At 35.0% G+C, this 27,655-nt stretch overlaps 1 protein-coding gene across 3 annotated transcripts; it reads left to right on the forward strand.

Moving 5' to 3' along the window:
- Positions 1-216: 216 nt before the first annotated feature.
- Positions 217-27,332, forward strand: ABCA1 (ATP-binding cassette A1). Of its 3 annotated transcripts, XM_086246190.1 has the most exons (40): positions 217-465; positions 764-843; positions 1,134-1,302; positions 1,694-1,776; positions 2,480-2,696; positions 4,172-4,389; positions 4,521-4,581; positions 4,783-4,869; positions 5,485-5,717; positions 5,835-5,949; positions 6,035-6,124; positions 7,720-7,937; positions 8,019-8,131; positions 8,374-8,480; positions 9,241-9,303; positions 11,003-11,089; positions 11,648-11,746; positions 11,830-12,014; positions 12,784-12,838; positions 12,944-13,015; positions 13,438-14,145; positions 14,326-14,504; positions 15,345-15,555; positions 16,632-16,715; positions 17,808-17,849; positions 17,935-18,031; positions 19,142-19,269; positions 19,387-19,491; positions 19,919-20,065; positions 21,061-21,321; positions 21,421-21,556; positions 22,044-22,123; positions 22,485-22,592; positions 22,993-23,143; positions 24,161-24,297; positions 24,391-24,465; positions 24,593-24,896; positions 25,363-25,496; positions 26,163-26,221; positions 26,303-27,330. In XM_086246190.1, exons 1-40 carry the CDS (start codon positions 379-381, stop codon positions 26,382-26,384), a joined length of 5,667 nt encoding a protein of 1,888 aa, XP_086102316.1. In that variant the 5' UTR covers positions 217-378; the 3' UTR covers positions 26,385-27,330. The 3 variants fall into 3 exon arrangements, with proteins under 3 accessions (XP_086102316.1, XP_086102317.1, XP_086102318.1); XM_086246191.1 differs by lacking the exon at positions 19,387-19,491 and having other exon boundaries at positions 26,303-27,332; XM_086246192.1 differs by lacking the exons at positions 217-465; positions 764-843; positions 1,134-1,302; ... (1 more) ...; positions 2,480-2,696; positions 4,172-4,389 and having other exon boundaries at positions 4,543-4,586; positions 26,303-27,077.
- Positions 27,333-27,655: the final 323 nt, after the last annotated feature.

The following is a 27,655-nucleotide window of genomic DNA, read 5'->3' on the forward strand; positions in this document are numbered from 1 at the left end:
AAACTCCTGTCAACGAAAAAACTGACGGGCAAGTTACCACCAAAAAAACCTGACCGACCGGGAAGTGCCTGCCCGCCCGCCCGCCCGCCCCAGCCAATCGAAGCGCGCATTTCCACCAACTCCACTTTATTCCCTCGAACATATAAGAAACTATTTTTATAAAAAAAGAAAAAGAAAAGAAAATCCATTTCATTTCTTTTGTCCGTTGCAAATTTTCACCTCCTCTTCCTCAACCTCCCAACCACATGTCTTACTAAAATCTAACAAAAGCAACTTCCCTGTTGCCACCTCTCCTCTCCTCCCTCAAAGTCAGCACCGTCCCACTCACTCTCTCTCTCTCTCTCTCTGGTAAGCTAGCTAGGGTTTAGCAGAGCGGAGATGACGACCGCACGGCGACAGTTGAAGGCTATGCTTCGGAAGAATTGGCTTCTCAAGAAACGTCACCCTTTCGTCACCTGCGCTGAGGTTTCTGTTTCTCCTTTATTTTCTTCTAGTTTTTGTTTCATCTTTTTCTTTACTTGATCATCAGCAATTTTAGATTTTTCGTTGTTGAGGGACTTCTGAATTGACTTGAGGATCATCATCATATTGCTGAGACTATTTCTGTGCGACATTTCGATTTCAATTGCTCTTATATATATATATATGTAAATTTAATATATGGAATGTACCTGTATGAAGATTAGGGAGGCGGTGAAAGTGAATATTTTGCATATAAAGGTTGATGAAGCCATTCTGAGAATTTCTTATGATTTTCTGGCAGATATTACTTCCTACAGTAGTAATGCTGTTGTTAATAGCAGTAAGGACGCGTGTTGATACTCAGATTCACCGATCGCAGCCGTAAGTATTGAAAAACTCTGGCTAATTCTTGTTTTGCATCTGTGTTTGTAATAGAGTGTGCATGTGGGTCTGTGCTTGCTATCTAATTGGATTGTAGTGTTTGATTTGGTAATAGACATTCTTTTGGGGATGTTCTTACTTTGTACAGTATTCTGTCAATATTAAATACAATTGAAGTAAATAAGGGAAAAAAAAATTAAATTGAAAACTTACATGGCTTTCATTTTCTGTTAAGGAATTTCTTATTTTTTTGAGAAGTATTGGTGCTAATTTTTTTGGGACTGGACCAGGTATATCCGGAAAGGGATGCTAGTGGAAGTGGGCAAAGGAATGTCCCCTAATTTTGAACAAGTTTTGGAATTACTATTGAAAAAGGGAGAGTTTCTGGCTTTTGCACCAGATACAGAAGAGACGAGGTCAATGATTAACATAATGTCGATTAAATTTCCCCTCTTGAAGGTAGCCATTGTTATGTATTAACGTTTTTTTCCATGTTAGTCCTATATATGTCTAATGTTAATATATAATTGCATATTTTCTGCTTTCATGGCTATGTTGGGCACATGCGTTTTCTTTAGCCCATCTAGGCTTTGACACCTCTTCTCTATTTCACAGTATTAGAAAATTTGTATTTCTGCACCTTGCTTTTCACTGTACCTTTTTTTAAGAAAATTGTGAATTTTGTTGCCATATGGTTTTTGTTAATCACATTTATGTGAGACGTTGTATAGTTGGGAATTTTCTTGTATCAAATAGAAAATGAAATTATAGGTTTGGCATTGTGTCCTTTCGTTTCCTTGACAAGGGTTTTCAACACTCGAGCTAAATAAAGTACATTACATACTTACAGCGTGTTTCTAGAGTTTACAAAGATGAACAGGAGCTGGAAACCTATGTTCGCTCGGATCTCTATGGTACCTGCAATCAAATCATGTAAGTCATACTTATTGTATCACAGTTTGGATATGAGAGAAATTTTCTTAACCTGAATTATAATTGCAGGCCAAAAAGAAAAAGAAGTTCTATTATGATTGTGACTGAAGAACTATGAAAGACTGAATAAATGCAAATACCAAAATTATTTATTTTTATGGTTTTCTATTGCTGGTCAAATGTTTCTGTCCTAATATCTTGCATTTTATGAAAACATGCGAATAAGCTTTACTTCTGCAGATGTCACCCGATTCAATGCATTATAGTTCTTATTTTTTTTAAATGTGTCTTTGGTTTTCTGAAATTATGAGTATGATGCACATATTTGCACGCATTGGATGTGAGGTCTCTCATACGTGCATGAATTTTTTTTTTTTTTAAATTTAAAAAGAGTTATATATCATACCTGAACTAAATGTTTATCATTCTGTGGATGACTATTCTGGAGACATTACAGTGGTACTGATATGTTCTCTGATCTGCATACTGTAATTGTCTTACACATTACAATCCATTTTTTATTCTCTTTTTTTTTTTTTTTTTTTTTTTGAGTAGTCATCTGACAGTACACATTTTTGGAATTCATTACTGTACTGTATTTCTTATGTGATGACCAATTGTCTGATGTCAGTCTGTTGAATTCTATGAGAACTCACATTTTGAATTTAGCTGTGTCACTGAATAAACTCAATTCTTTGTTTAGGAATTGCACGAATCCAAACATCAAAGGAGCAGTAATATTTCATGATCAAGGCCCTCACTTATTTGATTATAGTATACGTCTTAATCATACATGGGCTTTCTCGGGATTTCCTGATGTTAAATCCATCATGGACACAAATGGACCTTACCTTAATGACTTGGAACTGGGCGTAAATACTGTACCGACAATGCAATACAGCTTCAGTGGATTTTTAACTGTATGGTTGCTTCATTCTTTCTCCACTTATTGATTTTTATTATTTTACTTTCATTTGTTCCTGTAGTTGGTCATCGGAGCTTCTTTATATCATAACTATATATTTGTATCATTACTTTGTTATAGAATTTTTTGGGTCTCCAGTTGTATTCCCAAAATTTGTCTATTTTTTTTTTTTTTGAGAAGAAAGAAGCTTTATTAAACAGAGCACAAAACTGTAAAAACAATGGACAAGGAGTCCATCAACTAAGGTACAAAACAAAATCAGAAAAACAGCTCTCACACCACACCCTTGACTAAACAGAACAAACCCAAAACTAACTAATTGCTGCCTTCCAATCTAGTAGAATGGCAGACAAGGACACTCCCCTAAAAGCACTAGAGACAGAGGCCCAAAAAACTAAATCCTACAATTCTTCCACATCTATCCCTTTATAATCTTCAAAAATTCTTTTATTTCTCTCCATCCAAATGACCCAAAAAAATGGTCTGCAACTCCAAAGCACTTTGGCCCTCTTTCCCCCACCAAAACCCCTCATCCGTTCACTTAGCAAAGAACAGCACCCCTCTGGCATTACCCACCAGAACCCTGCTTCCTTGAACAAGTTGGACCATAGCTTTGATGCCACAGAACACTGAAGGAAGATATATACTCTTCGAAAAAAAAGTCTATTGTGGGTTGGTATTATAGTTCTTTTTATGCAATTCAGGGTCTAGTTATGAATCATTCACTTGAGATTCTTCACTTACATAGATTGTTGGTGATGATTTTCTGAATGTTAAGATGAAATCAAACTGGTTAGAGGTATAACACACACACACACACACACATGCACATTTTTTTTTTTGTTTTCCTGGCTTCTTTCTGAATTCCTTGTTGGTAAAGCTTAAAAAGAAGATGAAAGTGATAATGTGGCAAAAAATTTTACTCTGTTGATCCCTTACAAAAAATTGATTTTTAATAGAAATAATGTCTTTGGTAACACATAATCAGTAATTTTACAAGAATATGGAACAACCCAGCTTAAACCACCCAAAAAGTCTCCACCACAAGTTCAAAGCTACTGGGAAATGCAAAAACATGTGATCTGCAGATTCACTCCCTTCCTTACACATGATACGCCATTGAAGCAAAAGGCATGCATCATGTCTTTTGTTTGTACCAAATTGCAAGTATTAACCTCCCATGGGCAATTATCCATGCTAGAACATTTACTCTGGGAGGTACCTCAGCTTTCCAAAACATTAAAGCAGGCTGGAACACGGGAACAGATGTATAATCACTTAACTCCTTAAAAAAAAGATTTGCATGGACTCACAATGTATTGTCACTTTTCTATTCCACAAATTGTTTTCTTATTCTGCCTTAATAGAACCTTATATCTATCAAATTGTGAGTGGAACTGCATGGACTATATTTGTGTTCCATAGTTGTGAAAATGTGTCCATTTTTCTTATGCCTTAATACAATTGCAGCTCCAGCAAGTTCTGGATTCTTTTATAATTTTTGCGGCCCAGCAATCTGACACCGGAAATATAGAACTTCCTTCATCGCTGTCCTCTGGAAAATCTTCCTCTCTCAAAGTTCCATGGATGCAATATGGTCCATCAGACATTCGAATAGTCCCATTTCCAACTCGTGAATATACAGATGATGAGTTCCAGTCCATCATAAAGAGTGTAATGGGTGTATTGTACGTATCTCTTGAATTTGTTATTTCTGTCTTTTTCTTCGAATTTTTTTTTGTATTGTTCATATTATAAGATTTATTAGCTTTGACATTCTGACAAGCTATTTGGTTGATCTGGAACTTTGGATGAGCAGGTATCTTTTGGGATTTCTCTTCCCAATTTCTCGTTTGATCAGCTATTCTGTTTTCGAGAAGGTTTGGTAATTGTCATGATAATTTTAATAGAATAAAGCTGATGATTTACCCTAGTCACCTCATTGTTTCTGTTTATGTTTTTATTTTTTTTACTTTTTTTAGTCTTGGTTAACTGTCTTGAACTGAAGTAATTTATTTGTCATCCTTTACATGCCTGACTGCAACATGCTTTTTTACTTTTTTATATTCATAACATTTCAGGAACAGAAGATAAAGGAAGGTCTTTATATGATGGGACTGAAAGATGGGATATTCCATCTCTCGTGGTTTATTACATATGCTTTGCAGGTTGGTTCTCTGTTCTGTTTTCTTTTGATTGAATTGCCATTAATGCATGCTCTTCTTTACACTTGTTGAAGTGTTTTAAATTATAGATCTAATTTCAAACTTCCAGTCCTTTGGCTTTTTATGATGGAAATCTAACTATTGTTTGCATGAATTCTAGTACATGCACAGTTGCCCAATGATTTGCTCTCAGAAATGATCAGCTTGCAATCTTGTGATTGATTAAGCACGTAGTGTTAATATACCATAGGTATAGTGGGTTGGGTTAGATCATGAATATAATTAGGTACACTAGACAAGAAGAATGGCATGAATGGGCCTTGTTCTGTCTCTATATGACAATTTTTCCTACCGTAACAGTAATCATCTGATGGAGAAATTTTGATTTATTTATTTATCTCAAATTTGAGTCCAGTTTTTTTAAAGGAGCATGAAACTGTATAAGATGGTCCCTTGATAAGTTATATTGGTGCCTTGATGGTAAAATGCTGATCTAGTTCAAGTTCCATTTCCAAAAGAGTACTAGAATATATATAACCTTAGACTTTTTCAATGTCTTCGCATCCCTGAATGTGTTGTGGGGTTCCTATTCCTCTGATAGTTTGATTTCTTTTGCAGTTCGCAATTTCTTCGGTGATAATTACAGTTTGCACAATGGATAACCTTTTCAAGTATAGTGATAAGTCAGTGGTGTTCATTTACTTCTTCTTTTTCGGACTAAGTGCAATTACGCTGTCATTTTTAATCTCTACATTCTTCTCACGGGCAAAAACGGCTGTTGCGGTCGGGACCCTTTCTTTTCTGGGTGCTTTTTTTCCTTACTACTCTGTCAATGACGAGGTTGTCCCTATGTAAGTACTGAGCTCTGTACATATCTATGGTGGATCTTTCTCTCTCTCCCCTTCTTTCCGGGTGCAAGTTTGCAAATTCTGTAGTGCAGATGGGTTCATTTATGTTTTCTCTTTCAGGATATTAAAGGTCGTTGCTTCTCTGCTTTCACCTACGGCCTTTGCTCTAGGCTCAATTAACTTTGCTGATTATGAGCGTGCTCATGTTGGCCTTCGTTGGAGCAACATATGGCGGGTATGTTCTGTATTGGGTTTTTCCTGCCAAAACTATTTTGACCTGTATCGATGTGTTTTAATTTTGGGTATCATTATCTTTGTAGGCATCATCTGGAGTGAATTTTTTGATCTGTCTCCTGATGATGTTGCTTGATGCGTTGCTGTACTGTTTAATTGGTCTTTATCTGGACAAGGTATATCGTTCAGAATCCTATCCTTTTTATTAGAGTTTCCAAAATTATGCCAACAGAGAGACTTGACTACTTGTCATGTTTAGGGGCGTGCTCCTTTCGTGCCGCGCTCATATTGTGTAAAATTATCCTAAACATAACCATGACTGTTAATATTGTGTTCAAATATACAAACCAAAACCCATTCGCTAGTGTAACATATTGTGTTTTTTTCGTTTTTCTCTTTCTATTTTTTTCCTCAACCAAATAACAAAATATCGAAAGCAACAAAATTATACTAAACAAAACAAAAATATCTTACAACACTATAAAACATGTGACAACACATTGCACAACACATATCCAAAACATGTTACAAAGAAACAATACTTCCAAACTAAATAAAACAGGGCCTAGAGGATTTTCCAAAAAAGAAAAAACATCTTCCCATAGGGTTTGGCTTTCACCACGATACCCTTATGCATGCCTAATGTTTACATGTGCAATTATTTGTTTGTATAGTTGATTGATTGTAATTAGCCAAATTATAGGATTAGAATTAGGAGTTGACTTCTTTAGCTTAATTACTTTTCTTTTAGGTAATTAGCTGTAGCTTATATATTTCCTCCTCTGAGAGAAGAATACATCAAGCTTTAAACTCTATTCCTTTGTCCCTTAGTGAAATTCTTCACCTAAAACAATATAATTATGTAAAATTAAAGTTAGCTACTGGTTGTACACAAACTTATAGAAAATGAAAAAAGTTAATAGTTTATTAATAAATTTCAATACCTCCCTTAATCATCATCGAGAAAAATAGAAGTGGAAGAAGCTAAGATCAATCAAAGAAGACAATAGCGAAAGTCATATGATGGCTGATGTATCATCTTCACATGAGAAGAGGTGCTAAAATGGCTTTTAATTAAATGATCAAAATACCATTGCTGACATGTTAAAACGATTTCAGAAATGGACACTCATGACCTTTTAAGATAATGAGTCATTAATGTGTCATCTACCTTTTCAACTATCTTCCATAGTGATGGAAAGGCAGAAAATTCGCAAATGACCTGTGCGGCTGTGCATCACCAACCAGATTATACATGGTATTTATTAAGTAGATACCATGTACAATCTGCCTGTGTGTACATGGTATCTACTTGTATCATTCTGGACCTGCCACCACTCTGAGCAGACCGTACACCGCTATCTTCATCATGATCACTATTGGCATTACATCTGGTGTCTTCGACCTGTAAAAGGGCCAAGCCTTAGCTAACTGTTTGGAAGTCCTTTAACTATTAAACAAAGGAGTAAACTACACAAACACTCCTGGAGGTTTTGCATGTTTTGACTTAAACCCTAAACTTTTGAAAATTACTCATACACCCCTTTGACTAACAGTCAACTAGCAGACTTATCAGAATTGAATCAAAAGATGAGAATACCTTTTAAGTGTGAAAAAAAATGTTTAGCAACATGAAAAGTAAAAAATAATTAAAAAACAAATAACTCCAGCAGCCACTGTGGTGCAGACTGCAGAGTTGTTTTGTTAAATGGTAAAGACTGAATTTATTTTTAAATCTTACTTTTGATTTAAAATTTGCTTATGTGATCAGGTCCTTCCCAGGGAGAATGGAATTAGATATCCATGGAACTTCATTTTCCTGAAGTGCTTTTGGAAAAATCCAAGTATTAACAAACATCATACTTCCAGTCTAGAAGTTAATATCCGTGACAAGGTTTCCAAGAAGGCAAGTTTTTCTGGGAAAGATAATGTTAAATCGGCTGTGGAAGCGATAACCTTTGACATGAAACAACAAGAGCTTGACCATAGGTATGTGTACTAAAACTTGAATGCTTATGTATTTGTACAAATTAATTTATTCTTTCCTTAACAATTTTAGTTGACTTGTAGATGCATCCAAATAAGAAATCTGCATAAGGTTTATGCCAGTAAAAAGGGGAAATGTTGTGCTGTTAATTCATTACAGCTCACCATGTATGAAAATCAGATTCTTGCTCTTCTAGGTGAGTTTGTTCAATATACTACTCACCCTTATTTATTTTAATTATGTGGTGGTTTTTTCTTTTCTTTGTCTTTAGCTTGATTATTATGATCCAAAATGCTGAAATATGTGTGTAATTTATGAGCTTGATCCTTATTTCCGTCAGGTGTATCCTATATGGTTGAGTTTAGTAAAAACACTTTTTATTGTCCTTGATGTATCATTTTTTTGCTTTGTACTGAGTTCAAATTGTGTAATTTAAAGGACACAATGGAGCTGGCAAAAGCACAACGATATCAATGCTTGTTGGCCTTCTTCATCCTACTTCAGGGGATGCTTTGGTGTTTGGGAAGAATATTTTAACAGACATGGTAAATTGTCTTTTACATGCATCACTCAAGCATTATTATTATTTTTTTTGAAAAGAAACAAAATTTTATTGATCAGTCAAAGAAACAGTACAAACTGTGGACAAGGAGTCCACCTCAACGGTACAGCAAGAAAAAAAAAACAATATCAGACTACTTTCATTGTACAAATGAATCCAGGAAAAAAAAAAAAAAAGTGGTTCACAACAACCCCTTTCAATCTAATAGAATATAAGAAAATGATGAATCCTTGAACTATGCAGTAACCGATGTCCAAAGAGATGACCAAAATTTAACTCCTCCCATAATTCTTCCACACCCACCCCTTTAATCTTCGAAGATCCTCTTGTTTCTTTTCATCCAATAACCCAGAATACTGCAAACACCAAACAGCCCCATAAAGCTTTAGCCTTGTTACCACCACCTAACATCTTATGCTTCTCTCACAACAATGAATAACAACCACCGGCATAACCCAACTCACTTTAAACTCCCTAAACAACTTCAACCACAAACTTAGTATTGTTGGACAATGTGGGAGCATTTTATCAATAGGGTGAGAGATAGATATTCGATCTTCTTCTTTGAACCATAACATTCAAGCATTAAATAATAATAAAATATGGCAAATTTAATGATCTCAATCGTATACCGGGCAATCTCTTAAATCTATCGCATTAAATTACTAACTGCTTACATTTTTTAAATATTTGTTTGGGTATAGTTCAATTGTTTGATATTTTCTGATTAATTGAATCTATAGGAGGAGATACGGAAGGAATTAGGTGTATGTCCTCAAAATGATATCCTTTTTCCAGAACTGACGGTAAGTGACAAGCATGGTTCATTTTCCATTTTGAATCTACTAATTTCTCTGAAGCTACTACCAAGATTATTGGTACGTCTTTTAAATGCTAACAAAAGTTAAATGTAAGATATTTCTTGGTACTTTAATGTATCATATATGAATTAGGTGGAGCTGATATGCTCAAGGAACTCTGCCTCTGACTCCATTCCCAAAGTATTATGATTTTGATTTCTAACGAAAACAAGGTTCCAAGACAAATTTGAACTTATATTGCTTTATAAAATCATTGCCATAATCACTCCAAGACAAATTTTAACGTGGTTTGATAACATGTCTGCGCGCAGGCTGGCAACCCATTTCAAGATTAAAATTACTCCTCTAAAAATCACAAAATGAGTTTTATCTATCCCAATCGTATGACCAGCTTTTTTCAAGGGATCACCACCAACCCAAACCCAAACCGCACTCGTACATATATCTAATCAATCCTCAAGGGACTTGAGATTCATTGTTTTCATATAGCCAAACTCAAACCTATGCTAAGCTAAGTGGGTTGGAGTGCTGTGTGCCAAAGGTGCGTCTATACAAATAATGGCAATGATTTTATGAGATGAACAGAAAATACATTTCTAGGCCCAGGTTTGAAGTTGAGTGTTGGTCTGTGTAGTCTACTGTACTTTCAAGTGAGGAGGCTCCATATGGGTATTTCAGTAATTTCACCACCTGAAGGCTATTTTGGTATAATCATTAGACCCTAGACAGTCTAAGTTCTCCTAAGAAGCCAAAGGTCTCAATGGAAGGACTCTAACCTCCCCTAAGTTCAACTTTGTAAACGTAGTATCAGACGGCTCCTAACTTTAAGCTAGGACACTAAATCAAGAAGTCTGGTTTAGCCAGGGGATATCTGAATGTCTCTCAACTCACCCTTTATTCATCCTCAAGAAACTCACATGAAGATGCCCTTGTGATGCGTAAGTCAATGTACAATTCATGAAATATGCTAACCAAAACCCTAGCAACCACATTTGTTTGTCCAATACATCCTTGATTGGGGTTAGTTGGGTTGATCCGGGGGCACTTTGCCTAAGTGCTGAAAGGGTCTATCTCTCTCATATTTCTTCCTTTTCTCCTCTGGACCCTGCGTGGCCAATTTTTGGCACCCTTTGTTTTGATTCCGGGATGAAGCATAGATGGGATATATTTTTTTAAGTATCCCATTCTTTTATGGAGGCTCCTTGCTCTTATATTACCATTTTCTTAATTGGAAGCTTAAAATATTGGAATTTGTTTACGACTGATGAATGATCAAATACTCAATTTCTTTACTGGAGCAGGTTCATTTCATTTTTGTTTTGTTACGTTGTGAGATTTCTTTAGAAAGTGTCTAAAATTTATATTAGTTGGAAAGTTAACGGATGAAATTTATCCACTGGCTCGACCTAGGGTACTCGATCTTAAATCTATAATATGGATGGAGTATATTGAATCCAAAATCTCTCGTACAATATTTTTCTATGGTTGATTTTCTTGCAAACAATGGCTTTCTGGATGCTAACAGAATGACTTCCTTATTGTTTTTCCACGTCATATTTCTTTCATTGGATGAATTTTATTAATATTGATACTTTGTTGATACATCCACATACATACACGCACATGGCTGAACACTGGTACTGCAGTAATTTCTCATTTTGATGCGATTCGATGCATTATCCAGGTGAGGGAGCATTTGGAAATATTTGCTATATTGAAAGGTGTGCAGGAAGATTTTCTGAACAGTGCTGTTATTGATATGGTTGATCAAGTGAGTCCTTTTCACATAACTGGTTTCTTGCATGCTTTTGTTTGCTAGTTGCTTACCACTTAAGGTAAATACATTATTATGATCTGCTATTTTTTCCATGGATGTGTTTATAGAGACTTGTGCTACAATTTTAAGCATCAATCCATGGCTATAAAAATGTTTGCAATTTGCTAATTCTAATGATGCTTTGGCAAGTTCTTTTGTTTCTTTTTATTTATCTTTGATGGATTATATCTTGTTATAAAATGTACATGGTGCCAAATCATTGAAAAAGAATATGAGCATTCATGGATCTTCATGATTCTTCCCATTTTATATTTGCATATGCAATACAAACATCTTACTATTTCAGGTTACATGTCTAATCTCTGACGGAACTTTTTGTTATGGTTCCCTGATTTTCAAAATATGCTATTTTATTCATTCCATTATTGTGCTTCCTTAGTTGATTACTGTAGAATATCAGGCCTGGGTCATTATCTTTCACCTGTTGTTTGTTTACTCTTTGGTTCATGTTCACATCAGGAGGTTTGTTTTCTCTTCTGTCATTCTGATCAGGTAGGTTTGGCTGATAAAATCAACACTGCTGTGAGGGCTCTTTCTGGAGGCATGAAGAGGAAATTGTCTCTTGGAATTGCACTGATAGGAAATAGTAAGGTTGTGCTAAATTTCAAGTGCATGTTCTTGTTACTTTCCCATGTTAGAATGTACTGGAAACTTTTTATTGTTTCCTTTTACAGGTTATAATTTTGGATGAACCTACTAGTGGAATGGATCCATACTCTATGCGTTTGACATGGCAATTAATAAAAAAGATCAGAAAGGGCAGGATAGTATTACTGACAACACATTCAATGGATGAAGCCGAAGTACTTGGAGATCGTATAGCCATCATGGCTAATGGTTCTTTAAAATGCTGCGGAAGGTTTCACCTATTCTAATACAACTACAGTGTTCTTTATTCTTCCTTTATGTTTGAGTGTTATATTTTAATTTAGTTCATATGTGATTTCATGTACTCATCAGTTATATGTTCTCATTGATGTTTTTTTTTTTGAAAAGTAACATATATTTATTAACTCATAAGATATGCACAAACACGTGGATAAGGAATCGTCTGCCTAATTACAAAAAATCAGTAAACAGCATAACACTCTAGTCTATTACAGATACAACAAGACACCAAAACAACCAGATTCACAGAAAATATAGCAACAAACATTACTGCACCAAAACAACCAGATTTACAGAGAGCATAGCAATAAACATTACTGCACCACAGCCAGCCAATCTGGCATAATAGTTGAAAACAAAATCTCTCTAAAATCCACAGTGGCCGAAGCCCAAAAGGGTGACCAGAATCTGACTCCATCCCACAGTTCATCCACCCCAATTGCATTGTAATCCGGAATATCATATATTCTCATTGAATTAATAAGTGTGGAATAACTGTCAATTCTTTTACCAGAATGTGGGTTAAAACTATTCTGTAATGTTTTTCATGTATGGGATATTCCCATATGTATTCTGTATATATATACTTATAATTATACTCTATATGCGATGTTTGCACTTGAAATAGAACTCCCTATTTTTAGAATGTAAAACCTTTACTTCAAACATGTGCCAAAAAGTTATTGCATAATGGTATCAACATGTTATATTTTCTCACATTGATTCTCATTTTTCAACAGTTCTCTTTTCTTGAAGCATCAGTATGGGGTTGGTTATACTCTAACTTTAGTGAAGGTATTGACCCTATTTCTGTTCATCTTTTGCTGCATTCTATCGAATAGCATCTCTAATCATTACGCAAAACTAAGATGCTATGTCTTTCTATTTTTTTCATGGTAGTCTGCACCCACTGCCTCTGTAGCTGCTGATATTGTATACCGGCATATCCCATCAGCAACATGTGTGACTGAGGTATCCATCACATTTAATGCAAGCATTCTTGTTTATTTATTTATTTATTTTTTTGAAAATAGCCGTTCCTGCTAATTCAACAAATTCCTTTCTTTTAAAGTATATTTTGGGATCATATTAAATCAGTGATTTATTTACAATAATATATGTTTGCGTAGTCTTACTATTTATTTTTTAACTGTAGTTTGACAATTTATTTTACTGCTTTTATTTTTTGGAAAAAAAATATTGATTCTTCCATATTCCATGTAGTATGGTATAATTGTTCCCCTGTCCTTGGTTGTGAATTTTGAGAGAGGGCAATGAATATATTTGCTTACTTCACAATAGTCCAATAGCTAACAAATTATTACAGATAGCTAACATTGCTATTGATAATTATATTTTATATATTAAAGATTGTGTTTTATATGGCTGTCCAGGTTGGAACTGAGATTTCCTTTAAGCTTCCTTTGGCATCCTCATCTTCCTTTGAAAGTATGTTTAGGGAAATTGAGAGTTGCATGACAAGATCCATGTCAAACTCAGAAACAAGTTATGGTGAGGAGGACTATTTTGGCATTGAAAGTTATGGTATATCTGTCACAACTTTGGAGGAGGTATTCCTGAAGGTTGCGGGATGTGACTATGATGAAGCTGCTTGTTTTGATGAGAAAAATGGTCTACAGTTTCCTGATTCTTTGCCTTCTCACACTTCTCATGATCCTGCTCCGAAAAAGAACTTTCACTCGAAAAGATCTTTTGGATATTATAAAGAGATTCTTGGGGTCTTATTTACAATAGTGGGAAGAGCTTGTGGTTTGATTTTTGCTACAGTTTTAAGTTTCTTAAACCTCTTAGGTGTGCAATGCTGTAGCTGCTGTTTCATTTCAAGATCAACATTTTGGCGACATTCTAAAGCATTATTCATAAAGAGGGCGATATCTGCTCGCAGAGACCAGAAAACAATTGTTTTCCAACTTGTAATTCCTGCAGTTTTCTTATTTTTTGGTCTTCTATTTCTCAAGCTCAAGCCACATCCTGATCAACAGTCTGTTACCTTTACAACTTCACATTTTAATCCACTATTACGTGGTGGTGGGGGGGGTGGTCCAATTCCTTTTGATCAATCATGGCCTATTGCAAAGGAGGTTTGTTAATCACTTTGATTTGCTTTGATCTTTTTATTTCCATGTTTTTTTCTTCCTGTTTGATATGTATGGTCATTTTGTAGCCTTTAGATTTGTGGGGTATCCCCTGGCTGTGAAATTTAATTCTGGTGGCTTGTCAAATCAATGGTATCTTTCTCTTAAAAGCTACTTGTGCTGCAGGTTGCACAGTACATTGAAGGGGGTTGGATACAAAGCTTCAAACCTAGTGCATATAAATTCCCTAATTCAGAAAAGGCATTAGATGATGCAGTTGAGGCAGCAGGGCCAACCCTGGGACCTGTTTTACTTTCCATGAGCGAATTTTTAATGTCTAGCTTTAATGAATCTTACCAGTCAAGGTGTGTTGAACGCAATTTTAAAGTTTCTTCATTCTTTGCGATTTTTGTCATTGATAGGGATGTTTTAAGATGTCTCATGGAAAAGAGTCATAGAATTTGATATGATAGCATTTCCCCCCATTAACTCTTGAAATGGGGTTTCCATATGAGCTCCATATGAGAGTGGAACTTTGGAAATCCCAAGTATCATGCGGTATTGGCTAGCTGTGGTGTTGTGAAGTTTGTAAATTTGTCTATGGGTTTTTACTATTTGGTCTTGTCTTCGGTGATTTGTTTTGAATTTGAAAGAGTTCATTTAGTGTAATCTGATTGTGGATTTCTTGTCCACTTTCTCTACTCTGTACATTCTTTTGAGGTTAATAAACTGCTGTTACTTCTCAAAAAAAAAAAAAAAAAAAAAAAAAAGAAAAAAGAAAAGAAAGCAGCTGTATGTTAATGTGCTAGTGTAGAGGTTTGTAGTGTTCTGATTTAGGGGGTGGCATTACTTAGTGTAAGAGGTTCTGTCATTGTGGACACCTTGTCCTCTATATATGAGCTCCTTTTGAATTTTTTACAAATTTACACATGCATATTTGACGCGAGGTTTGTTTGCAAACTTCTGGGTTGAAATGAGATGGTTAAAGTAGGCACAGTATCTATACAGAAAGTTTGGACTTGATCTGTAAGAATTATATTATTTGTACTGAAAAACTTGGTCAACTGTCAATGGGACGCGTGGAGCGCATAATGTTGACTGAGTGATTTCTTGAAACAAAATCAGGAGTTGAAATTTTAGTAGATATGAGCATGTAAATTTTTCTTTAGCGTTCTTTGTTACATTGTCATTCATGATTGATGCAGGTATGGGGCAATTGTGATGGATGATCAGAATGACGATGGAAGTTTAGGGTACACTGTGCTACATAACGGTTCCTGTCAGCATGCTGCTCCAACCTTTATCAATTTAATGAATGCTGCAATTCTTAGGCTTGCTGCTCGTAATAAGAATATGACAATCCAAACACGTAATCACCCTCTGCCAATGACAAAAAGCCAACACCTGCAACGTCATGTATGTTACCCCCTCCCTTTTTTTATTGAAGAATGAAGATTTTATTTTCAAGTCACCCTTTAAGCATAATGAAAACCAGTCTCACAGTAGATTTATATATCTTGTGTTGGATTCTCATATTTAATTTCCATTTAATAATAATTTGTTCTACTTAAAAATCTGAAAATATCTATGCCTATCATGTATAACATTCTGAATAAGATGCAGCTTATCTTTGCATGAAAAATGAAAAGTCTTGAAGCATTTTTCCAGTCTTTTGTCAGATTGAATTTGCAGGATTTTTTGTGTGTTAATTCATTAAGGATCCTTTAGAATCTTATGTTGAATCCAAAATCAGTTCTGTTGTCTATAATGGTTCCTATTTTCATGCATGTTGATGAGCTGAACTGGGACAAAATCTTAGGGATTGCCCTTTTTACATGAATAGAAGTGTTTTGGAGTTTATCTCTAGGACCAACCAAATGGCCGGGAAGAAATCTCTCTAAAGGCTAAAGAGAGCATTGGAAAGTAAAATACATTGTGAATGATGTACCTCATGTCATAGAATATGAATAGGCTTTATAGTTCTTGCAGCTACAACTTTTTTTTTACTTTCTTCTTTTTTCTATTTTCTATTTATAGTATATATGGTCTGTTTCTTTGTTCTTTATTGTAAGTTATTAGCTTTTGAGTTACCGGATATCTTATCCACTATCTTGTTCCTTCTGTATTTATGAATAAAATTACGTTCTTATAAAAAAATTCATAGCAATAAATGACCTTTTGATAAATTCCTCTGTGTTCCACATAAATTGTATGCCTTGAGCTGTCTCGAAAGTGTTTGATTTGCTTAATTGTTACTGTGCCTGCATCAAGAAGCTGGCTAAATTAGAAGTGGTTTTGTATCAATTTAACGTTATAATTTTCTAGTTGGAATTTTGTGAAGCTGATTGGCTTTACCAATGGTAAGTATCATAAATATCTTAACATCGTGGCATAGTTGTGCTGTTTAACCTCTCTGATTCTGTTGATATGATTCAATTACAAATGACAGGGTTGGTGAAATTTCATATTGAGTTATCTTACTAATTTTGTAGGATTTGGATGCATTCTCTGCTGCAGTTATTGTTAGTATTGCCTTCTCCTTCATTCCTGCTTCATTTGCTGTTCCTATTGTGAAGGTACTTTGCCAAACACAAGTTCAACTGCTCACTGAGTGTTTTTGCTTTATAATTTACTGTACTATTCTTCCCAATGAATTATCTCCAGCATTTTATGTAAGGTCACTGTGAATTGGTCCATTACAAAAATTGGCATTCTGCTCATAAATAATGGGGTTTGATTTGGTTTGATCTTTTGCTATGAAGTCCCATTTTGCACCATCTTGTAATAATTTTTTTGAAATCAAAGGAATGGAAAGGTTTGAAGCCAGGCTGAAAATAACATGGATGGAAGTTGCAAGGAAAGATGGTAAATTAATATCTGATAGAGATAGTGCTATTTAGGGTCCATTAGAATGAATGAGCTTCAAAAAAGTATCCATGTAATGTAGCTGACCCAACTTATTTGGCATTTAGTTTTGTTTAAGTTGGCTAGAGTTGAGTTTATGCCAAATAAACAAAAAGGAAAATATTAGATTGATGTTGCTTAGGAAAAGATGGAATTGGGCTGCACGGCATCTTATTTCAGTGAAATAAAAATAAGATGCATAGTGTTTATATCAAAAAATATGATTTTATCATAGTCTTGTACTTGCAGAACAGACCTCAAGATCCAATGCGTAATCCCTCCCTCTAGCCAGTTGTCTTGCTTATTTTGGCCAGTCCCTGTTGCTTTAGAAAATGACATATCTTGGCCTCACTTTTCTTGTTTTGTTCCTTTTATACATTCTTCTAATAATAGCCTCACTTATCTTGACCTTTCTTTTGCTGCAATAACTTCATTCTTTGTCTGTTTCTTCCTATCTCTTTTTCACTGCCCTACCAGTCCTTAATTAAGTATGTAGAATGTGTCTGTTTCCTTTTTAGCTGATAACTGATTTACAGGTTGGGGTCTGACTTCCCAGTTTACCGTTGTAAATGCAACTAGTCTCAATCACCATCATTGGCTTGTTTGATCACAGGATGCATAACCTTTCATTATAGTGCTATTTAATCTCTGGATCAGTCGAAATACATAACTAGAGAATATTTTATGTATTTTGTATGATCTATGATTCTCTAAGTATCTTCTCTATCCCGGAAAAATAATTTTTGTAGTTTTGAATGGTGCAGGAACGCGAAGTAAAAGCTAAACACCAACAGCTGATTAGTGGGGTATGTTTTGTACTATACACATCCTCTTGGATTTTTATGACTGATACGCATAAGATTAACTGCATTGTAATATATCCTTCCTCAGGTGTCTATACTTTCATATTGGGTTTCTACTTACATATGGGACTTCATCAGCTTCCTATTTCCTTCATCTTTTGCAATAATTCTTTTTTACATCTTTGGTATGTCTTTAAACTTGTATTCCTTACATATTTTTCTCAAAGGGATTTGAGATTTCAACTTCAATTCAAGGTTGAATTCTTTTTGTTGATTAATTGATTGGAATGTCATCAATTTTTTTTTTGGTGTGTCAAATCAGCATCATAGTAGTATTCTAAATGTTATTTAGATTTTAATAACTGAAGTGATGTGGGGGTGTCATGTTTTAAGCCATGTTTAAAGTATCAGACGTCGGTATCATCATGTCAAGATATTTTTACAATCTTTTGCTCATTTAAGCTATGAACATAACTTTCTGTAAATATCTACAGAGTACAGACTATTTGGGATACACTGTTTTCTTGTGCGTATTGGAATATTTGGAAGGGCATGTTACAGTGTTTGCCCCCTTTCTCACAAAAAAAAAAAATTGTTATAAGAAAAAATGCTTGCTATATCTGTTGTTAGATAACAGATGTAATTTTGTTGGTGACAAAGCAGAACAGCGTTATATCATTTCAGTTCTTTTGCTGTGTCTGGTGACATAGGGCAATATGTGATTGAAGGATACTATAGACTATAGTGCTGGATGTTAATATAAGATACTGTACATGGTTTCTTTAGCATATGTGTAGCTGAGTAAAATACCTGTGCAGTGCTTTTGTAAATTATTTTTACTATAATTTTAGGAGTTCTTTGTGTGTGTGTGTGCACGCTTGTCGCACACCCTGACACTCCCGAAATTCTGGCTTTGCAGATAGTTTTCAGTAACTAAATATTTAGTATGTGTTTTGATGTTTTAATGTGTATTTTGACAAAAATTACTATATAAAAATTATAATAGGCACGCAAGATGTGAAATTTAACTTTCTTTCGGGCTCCATTCGTTAGAAATAGATCTAAGATATTGAATGTCATGGTGGTTAACTAACTCTTTTCAAATGGAGGATGGAGAGGAGGTGAAAGAAACAAATCTGTTTATTTTTTATTTTTTATTTTTATTTTAAAAAGAAACTTTAACCCTGAATCATTGCTTCACCCCACACTTTCGTCATGGTTAATGCTTTTCTATTTTTTTTTTTTATGTTCCATAATCATGTCTGTACTCATCAAAGGGGAAAAAATGTATGTAGGTCTGGAACAATTTATTGGAAGGGGATGTGTATTGGCAACAGTCGTCATGTTTTTTGCGTACGGATTAGCTATTGCATCAACAACATATTGCCTTACATTTTTCTTTTCTGACCACACTATGGCTCAGGTGATGGTACTTTTAATTTTTATTCTCTTATTCCTATGTCCAGGGCATTAAGCTTACACGTCCATGTTTATTAATGTTGCACTCTTGTTTATTAACATTGTACTTATTTATACCCAGAATGTGGTTCTCCTGATCCACTTTTTCACGGGACTCATTCTTATGGTTATCTCATTCATTATGGGGCTTATAAAGACGACAGCAAGTGCAAATTCTTTTCTTAAGGTTGAATTCCTACATATGCCTTATATCTAATTGTATTCTTGTGCTTGTTCTTACTATCAAATATAAATATGTGTGTGTGTGTGTGTGCGTGTTTATGTATATGTTTGCACTGAAAATTCTGTTCTACAATGATAACAGGAAAGAATTTGTTAATAAATAGATTTTTTCTTTTTATTTTTCTATTTGTTTAGTTGAGGGGAGACGTACCTTTAATTGGAAATTGTAATTAATAGCTAGATGCTGTCTTACTTTGTTGGGAAGGAATTGTATCAAACAATGCTGAGAACAATGAATCTAAAATTGTATCAATTGATAGACTCTAAAAGTTATAGCTTTCCTCTTACTGATTGATGTGGCTCAATATGGAACACTGTGTGCTGATGGTAGCAATCATATCTTCTCTTAACATTTGGATTTATTCTTCCAGAACTTTTTCAGATTATCTCCAGGGTTTTGCTTTGCTGATGGACTCGCTTCACTGGCTCTTCTACGGCAAGATATGAAAGATAAATCTAGCAATAAGGCCTTTGATTGGAATGTTACTGGTGGCTCAATTTGCTATCTTGCTGTTGAGGTTCGTATCTCACCTCAGGCCTTTGCAGGAAACTCTTCTGCAACTGTCTGCTTAAATAGTTAAATTTATTTCTTGAGAAGTGGAATTTTCAATGAATATATGTGATGCTAATGAGCAATAATCCCCTTCTTCTGAGAGTGTTTGCTTGCTTAAGTGCTCTTCTATATTGAACCTTTTCCTTATTATTTACATGTCAGCAAGGTGAAACCCTACAATCAAACCTTTGCACAGTTGCTTGTCTCTTTCATTCTGTCTTTTATTTGGATAGGAAACAAAATTTCATTAAAAGAAAAGAAAGGTACAAACTGCACAATGCAGTGGGCAAGATATCCACTGTGCTTAAATTACTAGAATCCTGCTTATCTCATTACCTAAACCAGGTACAGCATCGGATACAAAATCAGATACAGCAGTTCCATAGTACAATAAAACTAAAACACGGCCGCATTCCAATCCGAATCTTGCAGAAAAAAGGACTATCCTAAATTTTGTCGAAACTGAAGCCCATAATGATGCCCAAAAGCAAACCCTTTTCCACATCCAGCTCCTTCCCCACATTCTCAAAATTTGTTCTATTCCTCTCCTTCCAAAAGTGAACCCTTTCCCACTTGTTGAGCGAAATATGGACATCACGACAGAAATGTGGTTCAAATTAAAATGGTCCCAAATCCCAAGTCATTTCCAAAAAATTTTAAATTCCTCATAGCTTATGAAGTTTTGCTGGTAGTGATAAAAATACAGTGATAAAAAGATAAAATTGAATTTTGGTTTTTTATTTATTATTATTTTTAAAGAAAGTTCCTTTTAATGCTTGTGGGGTTGGCCTGTACCTTTAACATGTGCTACATTATGCCAATGGAAAATTTTAAAAATAGGTGTGGCATCTTGTTTCTTTGATGTTACTGTTTACATGCTTAAAATTAAGATTGAATCGAAACTGTAATTCATGTGGAAACTAAGGTTACTCTGATCTGATTCAAATTCATCTGCGACAGAGCATTTGTTACTTCCTTTTGACACTCGGGCTTGAATACTTGCCTTCTAACAAATTGACGCTAGACACACTCAAGAACTGGTGGAAGAGTATTAGAAGTAGCCGCCATGGCACTTCAAGTTATCAAGAACCCCTTCTGAAATCTTCCTCAGAAGTTGTCACTGATGACCTTGATGAAGACATAGATGTGAAGACGGAAAGAACTAGGGTACTTTCAGGTTTCATTGACAATGCCATCATCTACTTGCGTAATCTTCGGAAGGTATGTCTATATATGGTTCAAATGATATTTGTGCTTTTTTTAGTTTAAAATAAAGTGATACTTTACGACCGGTTATTGTATATATATGTCAACTTTCAGGTGTATACTGGAGGAAAGCGTCACGGTACAAAAATCGCGGTACATTCATTGACTTTCTCAGTTCAAGGAGGAGAATGTTTTGGTTTTTTAGGAACAAATGGAGCTGGGAAGACCACAACTCTCTCAATGCTGACTGGTATGTAACAGTTGAACACCGGAATATCATATAGTTCTGTACTTTTGAAACATTTTAAATGTTAAATCCAGCCTACTATTTAAAAAATAAATAAAAAATCATAGCCTTGTCTGCCATAATTAGGGTTTAGTTCTAAACTAAATTGGAAGTAACCACCTCTTAAAACTCTTAAAAACCAATTGCTTTTTATGATATTTGAATACGTCATCTTAATTCTTACATTGAGTTCTCTCTTTCTTGGTTTTCCACCACATTTAAGGATGAAACTAAGTTTTTTTTTGTGTTATATCCGACATGATGATCTTCATGAGGACTTGACGATGTTGTGGATATCAAACAAATACTACTATAAACGTTTCTGATTTTCCCATTGTTTAGATTTGAAATTTATGGCTTTGTGTGCTTTTGCATTGTTGTTAATCAGCATATTCCCAATATTGAAATATTATTTCACTTCCTTCTTTTAAATCAAATAATTCCTGTGCAGGAGAGGGATCTCCAACTGATGGGACCGCTTGTATATTTGGCCAGGATATATGCTCTAATTCCAAGGCTGTTCGTCGACATGTATGTCTTGATTTTTTTCCACCTATGTGTGAGTATATATGTGTATACACGTGTGGGTTTCCAATTTCTGGAGGTCGGCAGATGTTTTGGGTCACTCCGGCCATTAATCACGTTAAGTGTACAATGGAGTCAAAATGATCAAGAGCAGTCTCAGGCATCTGCATTACTATATATATGGGGCTACATGTAATCCCTTTTTAAAAAAAAAAAAAAAGAGTGATCCTTCTTTAGAAGCTCCCTTTATATAACATATATAGAACATACATACATTTTTTTTTCTTTCTTCCTTTGTGGAATGCTGATTCTCCATCAGGTAATGATGGAACCTAGCTAACTTTCTTGTTTTATCATTCAATTTCAGATTGGGTTTTGCCCACAGTTCGATGCTTTATTAGAATTTTTGACTGTTCAAGAGCATCTTGAGCTTTATGCCACAATAAAAGGAGTACCAGATTACCGGATAGATGATGTATGTATATCACTTCAAACTCTTAGCACTTAAATGTCTTTCTAGCATTGTGATTTAAGTCAGAATTTCTGTCCATTTGTGTAAACATAATGACTTAAATTGGTCCTTATCATGAGTGTTGGTTCTTCTTTCCCGATACCTTTTCTACAGTTTGGAGTTGAATGTAATAGTATAACGATCTGGTTTGGTTCTCTATGCTTAGCCTTGAAAGTATATAAAGGAAAAGTGGATGCTGTGGTTTAAAGTTGCATGAATACTTGCCTAAGTCGATATCATGACAAATTCTGTATCAAACTTTTTGCATGTTTAAATACCTGCAATAACTTTGTCGTTCTACCTCTAATATATTTTGATAATCAATCAAATGGTGGACCCTCAATGTCTGAAACTATTTGGACAGGTTGTGATGGAAAAGTTAATGGAGTTTGACTTGTTAAAGCATGCCAACAAACCTTCATTTTCTCTCAGTGGGGGAAACAAGCGCAAATTATCTGTCGCAATTGCGATGATTGGAGATCCTCCTATAGTCATTCTTGATGAACCATCAACAGGTATACGTGCTGGTTTTTTGTTGTGTCTCTTCCTATTCTTCTTATATCTTGTTAGCTAGGTTCTTAAACAATTTTCTATCTTAATATTTTGTAGTCAATATCTTCAAACTATTTTTTTTTTCTTTTTGTATAGTGAAGCTGCCTTTGAATTTGTGGCATAAGATTCTTTGAAATTACTGAATATAAGTGACGAGCTAAATCCTTCATGAGGTTAATATGTGATCTTAATAAAAATGGATGGGACAGATGGTTGGAAATCAGGATACCATAAAATTGTGGGAAGAACTATGTGTTTAGAAGGAATTTGAGGGAGGTCGAAGAGGACAAACTGTCTGCACTGGTGTTGTTGTTAGAAAATGTTCACATTTAGTCTCTAAGGTGGATTCAAGTAGATGGTGCTTAGAGTCTTCAGGGAGCATTTCCAGCAAGTCTTATTGCTGTTTTTTAAGTGATACCTCTGTGGGGTCTCTGTTTTCCCCTTATGGTCTGATTTGGAAAGCAAGACTGCAAGAATTCCTCCCAAGAGCAAATCTCTATTTCAGTCCTTCACTGTTGAATGTATCCAACGAATGAGAGCCTTTCGTTTCTTTTTTCCTGCCATCGTTATTTAGTTTCTTTTGGTTCTGTCTCAGACTCTAGGAACAATAACATAGTTCTTCCTTTTATTTAATGCTATAAATGCTGTTGTGCTTACCTAAGTAAGGTTCTGACCTGACAATTGTGCACATTAAATCATGTCTATAAGTTGGCCAGAAATCTTTTTTTGATATATATGTTTTGACATCAAGAATGACTTTCAGCTGCAAGGGATTTTGATACTTGATCTACAAGTGATGTTGCAGTCAAGGCATTGTTTGCAACCTCAAAAATTTATTATGCACTCAAGATTACGAGACTCCTCCCTATTTTGTTTTTACGAAAAATTTCTTGTGCACCATATAAAGGCGTATTCCTTCTTTTATTTTTTTACAGGAGCTCAATTGAGTCAAAATTCTTGCTAACTATTTATTATATTAGGTATGGATCCAGTTGCCAAAAGATTCATGTGGGAAGTGATATCTCGTCTATCAACCAGACAAGGAAAGACAGCAGTAATACTTACTACCCATAGCATGAATGAAGCTCAAGCTCTGTGCACCCGTATTGGAATCATGGTACAAATTTCCCTTGCTCACCAGTCTACTTTAAGCTCTAGCTAGTGCCACTGTCAAGACCACTGTATCACCTCTTTGATGTTTTGTTTTAAGGTTGGAGGCCGGTTAAGATGCATTGGAAGTCCCCAGCATTTGAAAACACGATTTGGAAACCATCTTGAACTAGAGGTATTTATCTTTTTTCTTTTTTTACTTGTCCCTTGGTTAAGGAGTTGGGGTGGTACTTGTATAAGGTAGAATGATATCTTGACATGTTATTTATTTAAATATTTTAAACTCTGTTACCTGTCCTTAGGTTAAACCTTTTGAAGTCAGCTCTGTGGACTTGGAAAATCTTTGCCGAATTATTCAAGAAAGGCTTTCATATGTTCCTTCTCATCCTAGGAGCTTACTTGATGGCCTTGAGGTTTGCATTGGGGGCATTGACTCCATTGTGGCAGAAAATGCATCAGTGGCAGAAATTAGTTTGTCACCAGAAATGATAATTATGATTGGACGGTGGCTTGGCAATGAAGAAAGAATAAAGACACTTATATCTCCAATACCCCTTTCTGATGGGGTTCTTGGTGAACAGTTATTTGAGCAGTTGGTTCGAGATGGTAGGTGGATCCATGCATTGATTAATATACATCCATTTTACTTTGAATTTCTTTTGGGCTCTTCTTTTTGGGTTGGAAGATTTGGATGACCAAATTCAAAAGTCCCAAATACATTTATGAAGAGAAATATTGTCATATCTAATCTAATAAGGACCCGAGTTAAGGACATACATTTCAACCATTAGATCGGATATTGACAGTTGATATGCATTGAAATCTCTCTCCCAGTGAGTGTATCTCAGTCGTCCATATTTTTTCTAACGTTTGAGATGTGTATCATAAATGTAGAGCCTTAGTTGATGGACTACATTTATACATATATGTATAATTGTGTAGTGTTCTTGCGTCTATGATCTATCATTAGCTGGGGTAGTCCCTGTTTCTAGTGTTTTAGTCACCTTTCAACCGGCCCTGCTTATTTTTATTTCTTCTTTACCTTTGTGACTTACTGTTGGAGTTTGTGCAGGTGGAATACCGTTGCCACTGTTTTCTGAGTGGTGGTTGTCCAATGAAAAGTTTTCAGCAATTGATTCATTTGTCCTCTCATCATTTCCTGGTGCGATGTTCCAGGGGTTCAATGGCTTGAGTGCTAAATATCAGGTAAAATTTATCATGAATTAAAGTTGCATATAGTAATTCTGACTGACTTCACCTGTGTTTATTATGGATTTTTTTTAAAAGAAAAAAAGATCTTGATCTAGGTTTTTCTGCTAGTCAATATCCATGTAGCATTAGATGTAGAAAACATTAGAGAATACTTGGAATCTTGCTAACTCTCATATTTCACTTACAATTATTAGGTTCTTTTTTTTTTTTGGGCCCAATTTCTCAGTAATACTTTCAGAATATAGAATGGCGTGTCATGTAGAAGAGGCATTTTAAAATAAGAAGCCCAATGTAAGTGTTAGGCCTTTCATCAACAACAATATGGTTCTTCATTGCGAAGTTAGCAAGCGTTGTTATGTGATATAATCATCAGTCTAAATGCTCACACTTCTTTCAACATTTTAGTTATCAGAGCAGGTGCCTGTTAAGGCTATGATGCCAGTTTGCATAATGGCAGGCATGAATATTGGAGGATGCAAGCCAAAGCCTTCAATCTAAGCATTTGATTTCTTTGAATCTTTTTATATTAACTTTTCCAAATGCCGAGTTTTAGAATATAAGAAAATAGTTTGGTCCACATCCTAACAACTTAAGCTTTTGACTTCCATGCTTGTATTGGCACACAGAAAATTTAGTAACTTATCTCAAATTATATTGCAGTTGCCATTTGGACAGGGCCTCTCGCTTGCAGATGTCTTTGGACACCTTGAACGGAACAGGTGAATTCGTCATACCATTTTTATTCATTTATAATCCATGTTGCTAAACCTGACCAGTGTTTATATTCTCTTTCTTTCTAGAAAACAACTTGGCATTGCAGAATACAGTATTAGCCAGTCCACTCTGGAGACCATATTCAATCATTTTGCAGCGAACTCATGAGATCTTTATCATCTGAACGGACATTTAATTAAAATAGTTTGACAGAACTCATCAAATCGTAACCGGGAAGTACAAGCATCTCTCTTGTTTTTCAAAAAGTTCAGATCCATCTTTCAAGCCTGTGTAAGTATTAGAAACAGCATGTTGTACATAATTCACTTTGATGAAATGTAACATGTTACGAAACTATGGGTTGAAAAGTTATACTCAATGATGGCACTACTCTCACCAGCGCGCATGCTTTCTTTGGGTCTGGGAGGGTCTTGCAGCCAGGATCCTGTCTAGGACCGGTGCATGCCATTCTACAAGAAATTAGGTAGAGAAGTGCAATCACATTGTTGTACAAGTGTATTTATATACGGAGATGTTCTCTTTTCAAATAATCTGACAACGAAACACTCTTATATTACTAAAATGTCAATCTCGACTATTAATTAAGTTGACTCTTGACTATATGTGTGGTTCCGTTTCATTCTGGAAAGAAAAATTACCCATTTGTTTGCACATTGATTTGCTCATCATATGACGTAGCAGTTGAAGTGCTTATTAAAAACTAGACGTAATAATTATTTCAACAGAAATATTATTTGTCACATATCGTGATTAAATAATGTAGTCCTTCAAGATTTGTCACAAAAGGAATATAATAGAAAAGCTTATCCATGGTTCATGTATAGTTGTACGCTCTATAGCCTCTATGTATTATTTCATTATTAAAGTTGTACAGTTTCAAGAAAAAGAAAAAAACCCAGCTCATGTGGTTTTGTAATCAGAACTGCAATGAGCTATAACTCGATGATCACCAGCAGATACATATTTGCCCCATTGCAATAGCCACGAGCATCAGCTCCAGAAGCCTTGGCATATTTTTCCAAACAAAAGTCGTTGCATTTTTCTTCCACGCAGTTTGGCATCTGCCAAAGCCTCCCGCAAGCATGACCTGTGTATTCTGCCACAACCTCATCTCCTGCAGTTTACCCATTCATCTACACATTAATTATGCTCTCAGTCATGCCTAAAACCATTAAAATTTTCAATGTCAATTACATAAAAATAACTGTTACTAATTGCTATTATTCGTAATTGTCACTATCAGACCGTGGCAATTTGCCTAGTTTAAAAAAAAAAAAAAAAAAAAAAAAAAAAAAACCTCATTGAGCGCTTGGCGCAAAAAACACACAAGTGTTATAACGTGTGTTTTATTTGTAAAAAGTGAGTATTTATCATTGCAACATTTTAGGTGGATTTGTTTACCATTAAGGGTTGTAAAA

The sequence above is a fragment of the Dryas octopetala genome, chromosome 6 (genome assembly GCF_963921425.1).
Source record: "Dryas octopetala chromosome 6, drDryOcto1.1, whole genome shotgun sequence".
NCBI lineage: Eukaryota > Viridiplantae > Streptophyta > Magnoliopsida > Rosales > Rosaceae > Dryas > Dryas octopetala.